Source organism: Grammomys surdaster, unplaced genomic scaffold (genome assembly GCF_004785775.1).
Source record: "Grammomys surdaster isolate TR1022 unplaced genomic scaffold, NIH_TR_1.0 165, whole genome shotgun sequence".
Lineage (NCBI taxonomy): Eukaryota > Metazoa > Chordata > Mammalia > Rodentia > Muridae > Grammomys > Grammomys surdaster.
The window spans coordinates 14,569,422-14,578,199 of record NW_021604613.1 but is presented as its reverse complement, the minus strand read 5'-3'; the positions used below and the strand labels follow the sequence as shown (position 1 = coordinate 14,578,199).

General features: G+C 41.2%; 1 protein-coding gene across 2 annotated transcripts; it reads right to left on the bottom strand.

The window, feature by feature from the left end:
* Window positions 1-623: 623 nt before the first annotated feature.
* Ctla4 (cytotoxic T-lymphocyte associated protein 4) lies at window positions 624-7,399 on the bottom strand. 2 transcript variants are annotated; one of them, XM_028765735.1, is made up of 4 exons: window positions 7,145-7,399; window positions 3,684-4,031; window positions 3,132-3,241; window positions 624-1,838 (listed from the first exon to the last, which is right to left on the bottom strand). In XM_028765735.1, the coding sequence occupies exons 1-4, from the start codon at window positions 7,251-7,253 to the stop codon at window positions 1,734-1,736; spliced, it is 672 nt and encodes a 223-aa protein (XP_028621568.1). In that variant the 5' UTR covers window positions 7,254-7,399; the 3' UTR covers window positions 624-1,733. The 2 variants fall into 2 exon arrangements, with proteins under 2 accessions (XP_028621568.1, XP_028621569.1); XM_028765736.1 differs by lacking the exon at window positions 3,132-3,241.
* Window positions 7,400-8,778: the final 1,379 nt, after the last annotated feature.

Here is an 8,778-nt window from a genome sequence, read left to right as displayed (position 1 = left end):
TAAGACACAGGAGAACTCACCATTTACAATGAAGACTAATCAAAAATAGTCACAGGAGGAACGTCTAACAGCACTGGGAGCTGTTATGACAACAGTAATCAGTTGATGAAGCTGCAAACTATGGGTAAGAAAGAGGAAGTGAGGAAGCTGGATAAAGAGAATTGCATGTAAAGTTTAAAGGATGGTTGTGCCTACATTTTACCCAAATAGGAGAAAGATTCTTTTCAGGACCGGGCTTCAGCTAATGGGCTGGTGCATGGCTGACTCATAAGACATTCTTTTCCTCTTTTCACTTACCCAGTTTGTTTCCAGGATTTTTAGCATAAAAGACTCTGCTAAGTGCTGAATGACTCCATCAAAACCAAACTCAGGAGCTTGAGAGCTGGCCCAGCAGTTAGGAGAGCAAGCACACTGCCCTTGCCAAGGACCCAAGCTGGATTCCCAGCACTGACATCAGGCAGCTGACAACCACTCGTAACTCCAGCTCTGGAGACATCCTACACCTCAGGGGCACCTGCACACATCTGTGCATATCCACACACAGACACATGTAATTAAAACATTTTTCAAAACCAAACTCAAGCACAACACTAAATACAAAACTGATAAATTTGGCAGCTCCATAAAACAATCACTAGAAACTTTTATTTAATTAAAAATATTATACATGTTGTTGCATTTTCATGGAAAATATTGAGTTAAAAAACACTAACAGCGTTAGTTTTCAGGAACTCTCATGCATCCCATCCAACCTTCTGCTGCTTTCTGTGGCATTAACTATGTGTTTGGGAGGAGCCATGGTACTGTAGGGGGCTGTACTGGAGCTTCCTAGAAGACCAGACCTACTGGTCTCAGGAGTGAGGCATTTCCTTGAGAACAGTGTTCTGTCAGGTTCATACAGACATCACCAGCTTTTGGTTTCCTTGCAAATCATTGAAGAAAACAAAAACAGAAGCAAAAACAATAAAATGAGTGTAAAAACCCAGTTCTTATGTCAACTTCGGTCTAGTGCAACTGAGCACTGCATGATAGCCTCATCCAGTTTCCAAGCCAGTTAATGCAGGACCTCAAGTCCCACCTGATGGATTAGTGTCCCGAGCTCCCCAACAAAATTTCCCCAGAACTCACTGTGGGAACAAACTGATACATAGTGTTTATATTCAAACCACTAGCAAATACACAACAGCACATGAAACACCCATGGACAATATCACTTAAAACTACATCTTGGAACAATACAATCCTTGTAACCATGGGCTATGTCACATAGCTGTGTGAATAGATGTTTAAACCTTCATGTAATTATACATTTGTTAAAGAAAATAACAGCATGAAAAATTTAAAAATTATTTAAGTCATAAACATCTCACAGATAAATACAAGATGTGTACAATATAATCTCCTCCTTCACCCCCTTCCTTTCTTTGGGCTGTGCCATTCCCTAACTTTCCCTTGACCCCACATCATAATGCTATATCCTTATGCTGCTTCCAAATGATGCTTTTACTAAAATGATTCTGACATAACAGAAATATTCCAGCTCTATGTTCATGGTCTTTAGCTTTAAATTGTAGTATGCTTAATTGGAATTTTGCATCCAACTTTATATTAAAGAGAGGCACACTCTCCTTAAAATACACAAACAGATACAAATAGCTGGAGAGCAAAAGAAAAGTTGAAATTGCCTCTGCTTTTAGAGACCGAAGTATGCTCCTTCTTCTTCAAAAGGCCTTTCAGTTGATTGGAATAAAATAAGGCTGAAATTGCTTTTCACATTCTGGCTCTGTTGGGGGCATTTTCACATAGACCCCTGTTGTAAGAGGACTTCTTTTCTTTAGCTGCCAAAACATTTTTAAAAAATGAATTATTATCAAAGAATACAGAAGCCAATTTTAACCACAATAGGACTCAGTAACTATTGGGTTCTCCCCCAACCCCAGCAAAAATAAAACATCCACAATGACATACAGAATTATAAACCCTGGGAGATTTTCTTAATTGAGCTAGTCAAATTCACCTTAGGTAAATAATTCTGCAAAAGGGAGGAAAGGGCTTTGAGACAACTTCACCAAGGACACCCAAAATACCCAAGATAATTGACTAGATCTTGTCTGGGGTAATCAAAGTACCGAAAACATTTAAAGGTGGCTTTGATACCCTGCTTTGAAGCTGTGTTCCTCATCTCCATTCCTCTTATGTCCTTTTTTATTGCTTTGTCATTGTCTGTATTAGTTCCAGTTTCTATCACCTCAACATCTTCAACAATGGATGTCTAGTCAGCCAGCCTGGGTGGTAGCTTAAATGGCAGATAAAAAAAAGGAAGGCAGCAACGGAACAGAGATTCTGTGAAAGTGTGTGTGTGTGTGTGTGTGTGTGTGTGTGTGTGTGTGTGTGTGTGTGTGTAAAAATATAAATGTAGAAAGAGATACAGAAAGTGACAAAGGTAGGGAGATAAGGAAAGATGGGGGAGTAAGAATAAGAGGAAGAGAAGGGATGGGGACAAAGGACGTTGCTTATGATAAGGAAAGCCAGCCGTACACAGACATGACTGAGGACTGTTTGGAACCCTGACTGGAGACTTGATTCACACTTCTCTCTTTTCACTACCAATATGCTAAATAAAAACCCGAGTTTTCATTCAATGAGCTAGGGAGGAGGTCAAGGCAAGGCGCTTAAGTAAGTAGATAATGGGAATGACTATTCTACAGGTAGCTACAGCTTGGACAAAGGAGGCACAGGAGGAACCAGGAGGTTGTGTTTGGTGAAGGATAAAAATCCATCCAGGTGGTTCTAACTAGCAAGGTTTGTCCAGCAGAATCCTGTGTCCCAGGGTCGCTAGGACTAAAGCCATTGCCATGGTGGTGACAACCAAAACAGCTGCTCCATGTTGTTCAAATAGTTACTCAAACTGAAACCCTGCTCAGAAGCACACAAACATTCACTGTCAAACATGCTTGCGTACAGTATTAGTCATCCTGAAACCTCTAAGGCAAGTGCATGGGGTTCTAGTGTGTTCTTTACCCTATCCTTCCTGCTCCTTGTTTATTGCTTCAACTCGACACCAATTGGTCAGTGAGGTACAACTAAAGGTGTCTTCATTAACTGTGGGGAAATGTCAACATCACACTCACCATCTTGCTCAAAGAAACAGCGGTGACCAGGAAACTGTAAAAAAACAACCCGGAACTAACTGCAGCAAGGATCCAAAGGAGGAAGTCAGAATCTGGGCATGGTTCTGGATCTGCAACAGAAGACAAAGCACCAACCTCCTGAAACAGTTTCCAATTTTGGGTCCCTAGTTCCTCACGGGTGAAAAAAGGAAGTTAGAGATTCCAGGCTAGCTAGCCAACCCTAACTTGTACTGGTAACCCACAGGCAAGTCTGGCTGCTTGTTTACTGCATGACTTTCCCAGAGTGCCATCACAGGGACAAGGCTAAACTTCAAAAACAAGTGTTCTAGTCTATCAGCACTATAAAACACATCCCCAAACGCCATTTCATTGCAATCAGAGTGATGTTTATGTAACTACTCAGCATAAGCAAGACTGCTATCTACTAGGGAATTCCTGGCTATGCATCACAGACTTAACTATGAAGGACTTCAAACCAAGGAACAAAACTATTCTGGTGTAAAGACAACAGTAATGCAATAAACTCGTTCTTAGTGGAATGGCTTTGCTCACCAATGACATAAATCTGGGTCCCATTGCCCATGCCCACAAAGTATGGTGGTGGGTACATGAGTTCCACCTTGCAGAAGTACAGTCCGGTGTCAGCAGCTCTTAGTCCTTGGATGGTGAGGTTCACTCTGCTTTCATTAAAGGTACCACTGCAGAAGGGGTCATCCAGGAAGCCTACTGTATTCTTCGCTGTGAATGTTGTGGCACAGACTTCAGTCACTTGGTCATTTGTCTGCCGCAGCACAGTCACCCGGACCTCATCAGTGTTGTGTGAAGATGAATATTCACATGGAAAGCTGGCGACACCGTGGCTGCTGGCTAACACCACTGAAGGCTGGTTCACCTGTATGGCTGGCATGGAAAAGCCAAAGGGAACTCAGTGGACTCATGGTCATCTATGGTTAGGACTACTAGGCCACACTTGAGGACAGGGGCGATTCATCTTGGATGACTTTCTGCAAGTTCAACCCTCAACAAACTCATCACCCCCTTCACCCTTTGTCTTTCCATCCATCCTTCCTGGCACTCCACCTCCCATTTTTCAGCTGTTGTCAGTCACTCTCCAAGATCTCCTTGTTGATAGTTTACTGAAGACAGTTGGCTATGGCCAGAAGAATAATGGTGTAGTAAATAGTAAGACCTGGTTCTCATAAAAGGTGTCATTTTGGCAAATAATTCTTCCTTTCATTTACTCTCTCCTGTAGTAAGAAAGAGGGGTAGCCTACAAGTCAGTGCGGTGCATTCTTTTCTGATAATAGGACTATATCATGCAGGAAGCATAGTGGGTGGCAGTAGAGATATTTCTGGAGCTTGGGGTGCAGAACCTTGCCTTATCTCTCAAAGAAAGCCTCAAATTTTCCTGCCTACTTATTTATAAGTGTTCCTCTGTCAACCAGGATCAGTTGAACCTCAGGTCAACACACTGGTCACACTTTTCCTGGCATCACAGTGGCAGAGTGGTATATAAATCAGATGAGGAAGCCACAGAGCTGAGGGCACCAGGGTCATTTCCTCTCTGGGTTGAGGCAACCCTGCTTTAACTTCTGTGGGCTTCCCCTGCTTCCCAGCCACCTCTTCTGCCTCCCATCTTTCCTTCACTTAACACTTTCCTCATCCTTTGGGGGTGTTGTTGTTGTTATTGTTGTTGTGGTGGTGGTCTTCTCTTTCCTCCCTGTATACTACAAGAGAAAGGAGTCCACTTCTCCATACAAACATGCTTTCATCATTAGAAATTAGCAGGTTTGCAGCCTGGTCTAGGTGGTACAGATCTACAATCCCAGCAGCCAGGAGATGAAGGCTACATATCATGTTCAAGGTCAGCTAAACAACAAGACATTGCTTAAAAAAAAACAAATAACAACAGACAGGAGGGCTGGAGATGTAGCTCAGTGGTAGAGCACTGGCCTAGAGTACACAAGGCCTTGGTTTCTACCCTCAGCACACAAAATAAAAGTGGCTTTCTGCCATATTGCCTTTTCCTAACTAACCTGGCTGCTTCCTGGTCAATGTTGCAAATTACCCCAAAACTTAAACTGAACAATGTCACTGGCAGTTTACTAACATCAATTGCAAAAGCAAGACAATAATTAGTGTTCAGTGTTCTCCATATTACAATCATGAATACTACCCCAGGCTTATTTTCCAAGACCACCTCTCCAACCCATAAACCAGGCTATATAGATACTCTGTTCTCTCCTAAAGCACCTGTACTGATTAACATCTGTCCTCAGAAAAGAGAACAATATGGCGGGCTGCAGTTGCCATGGTTATTCCATCAGCTTGGCGGGTGAAATAGCAGGTGTTTGCCCAGCCTTCATCTCTACTATCAGAGACACTTTGCAAGCATCCTTTGCTCACGGAAACCCCACTAGAGTGTTTAAAAAAGTTCTCCCCACATTAAAGTTTTTGTGACCTATTCATCCAAGAAACTGTACATGACTATTGCTTCTTTGGTAAAATTAAATCATCAAATATCATTTGTGCTTCAGTTTCACATAAACTATGTGATTTCTTAATTTAAAAGGTCAAAAGAGAGATGGTGAGGATCTAGTAGATACGTGCATTTCAAGGCACATAACAAGCCTGGTATCAGCCTTTCAAGAGCCTTTATTTTGTCTGAAAAATAGGGATTCATACTTAAAATCCACATATAGCTAATGAAACAGTTAAAGATTTTATGAAGAAAAAATAATAAAAAGACTATTAGGCCAAAAAATTGATATTTGTTTTCTTCCCTCCCCCTTCCTCCCTCCCTTCCTCTCTTCCTTCCTCCCTTCCTTGCTTCTTCTCTTCCTTTCCTCCTTCTTCCTTCCTTCCTTCCTTCCTTCCTTCCTTCCTTCCTTCCTTCCTCTCTTCTCTCTTCCTTTCCCTCTTGCCTTTCTACCACCTTCTCTTTCTTTCTTCTTTCAATTTCAAACTATTTCATCTTTAAAATAATTAATTTTCCCTTCACTTATTTTTATTACTTCTTCTATTCTTTAAGATTATAATATAGTTACACTATTTCTCCTTTCTTCCCTCCAAACCCTCCCATGTATCCCTCTCCTTGCTTTTCTTACAAATTCATGGCCTCTTTTTTCATTATATGTTGTGATACGCACGGATGTATAGGTATATTCATTCATAATGCAATCTTCTCAGTCTATATGTTGTTTGCATTATGTTTTCAAGACTGACAATTTGGTATTGGATACCCAGCTGGTGTGCTTTGCCCTGCGGAAGCTTCCTGCTTTCCATATTCCTTGGCTTCCTATAGTTATTTCTATAGTGTTGAGGCCTCTTGGTCTTTTCCCATCCACTTGGGTATGTCTATTGTTATTCATGTGCTTATTCAGCTCATGTTTAGGCAGTCATGTTAGTGAGACTTTATGAGTGTATCATCTGACATTCCCAAGACAGACAATCTCACAGTAAACTCTATGTACCTCTGGCTCTCAGTCTTTCTGCCCCTCTTCTGCAATGCTCTCTGAGCCTTAGGTGTGATAATTTAAAGAACTAAGAGTGTCTCAAAAATGTAAAGTGGATGAAGAAAGAATTCTTATTTATTTGAATTTAGATAAGTTTTTTTTGAGGGGGTTAGGAGAAAAATCTTAAAGTTACTGTGATATCAAGATCAAATGCACTCAGGATTTCAAATGCCTTTCCCCTCTTAAATCTCTTAATTTTACATTATTTTCTAACAGTGATAAAGAATAACCTGAACTTGTTCTCCCTCAAATCAGCTCCCATGGTTCCTTAAGCCCCAGCTGGGATCCCAACAAGCTTCTGTGGGCAATCTTAGCTCCTTCGATACTGTTAGACCTCCTCCACTCTTCTTGGAACTTGTCTTTAAGAAGCTGTTAAACCAAAAGGTAGAGGGTTTGCCTTTCACTTCTGGCATTTCTATAAATCACTGTCTGAAAGAAATGAAACCCATGTAGGAAAAACACCTCCTCTACCTCCATGTTCCAAAAGTCTCCACTCACCTTCACAGAAGATTGGGATGAAGAGAAGACCAAGCAGGGCTACAAAAGGCCAAATCCTAGAAGACAGCTGCAGGACAGCTTTGGACCTCTGAACTCCAAGACAAGCCATGACTTTCTGGGAAACGTGCTCAGGACCTCAGGAAGCAGAGTAAAACCATACAGAATCCTGAAGCTTTGAAATGCGTTTGAACCCACACAGACTCAAGGACTTTATATAGACAGCTTTGATCCAAAGTACGTGCTACACATGTGTAGCACACACATGACACCTGAACAGAGAGCCTTTTTGTTTTGGTTTTACGAGAAAGGAAGCCGTGGGTTTAGCTGTTACGTCGTAAAGACAACCTCAAATATTCAAAGTAAAACTGAACAAAACAAGCAAATCCATGGATGGAAAATGTACTCAACTTGAAACTGAAGCTTCATGTCACCTCTGAGGACCTGGATAAGTGAAGTCCTGGAGAGTATAATTTCCTGTAGAGCAAGGTATCCCTAAATCTGAATCCCAACTTAATCCAGTCATCTGGTCATCTTTAACCACCCAGTTCTCTTTCTTGGCGTCTCCATAAAAAATTGTGTTCTAGATATGATGCTCTGTCCTTCTATAAGCCCCTCAGAATGCAAGAGAGTTTATTTTGCCTAACTCCACTAAGTATTTTATTGAGGGAAAAATGCCAAAATCACAAGAAATGAAAGATACACATGCACACACATACAAAGGCACACACACACCTCACACACATACACACACACACACACCCCAGAGAAAGGGGGCCTCTGGTTTTGTCAATTGGGAAAGAAATCAGTTGTTCTTAAAGCCATAACAATGGCAAAATAAAGCTGTGGATGGCCCAGGAAAAGTCAACCCAAATGAAAAGACATTTAAAACCTTCACAAGAGGATGGAATTTTTTTTTAATAGTAAGACTTTTAGAGGGTAGAAACTCAAAACTAGGAGACACAGGTTAGTGATAGGAACACAGCTCATACACCTCAGCAATGGAGACACAGCTCAGTGATGGAGACACAGCTCAGAGATGGAGATATAGTTCAGTGGTAGAATACTTGCCTAGTATACAGTAGGCCTTAGGTCCAATTCCCAGCACCACCAAAACAGAAATTCAAAACTAAGGATAAATATTACCAGAATTCTTAAACTAAACTGTAGAAAGGGCAAATGTTCAGTATTTAGAATATCTAAGTATTCTCTATATTAATGCATATTAGATAGTTAAAATAATTAATACACATATATTTATAATGCATTTTTAGAATACTAAACATTGAAGACTTCCCTTAAACCTGGGGAGCTCTCATATAGTTCAAGAATGAAAGGGATGTTCATTGAGAATCTATAACATGCTATGAATTCTGGGCACCTAGGATGGAATGATGGCAAGATTAAAAATCATAGCTGATTGCCTGGCATGGCAGAGCATGCCTTTAATCAGAGCTCTTGGAAGGCAGCGGCAGGTAGGTGCTCCCATGTTTCTGTGGTTTCCTGCCAACTCTGCACCTCATCAAAAGAGGCTCTGTAGAGTCGGGACTGCATGCTTCCTTTACAGCCTGCCCACTAGTGTGTTCTCACTCATGCCTTTTATTCTGCATACCATTTCCCAAAATGCTTCCTTCAGG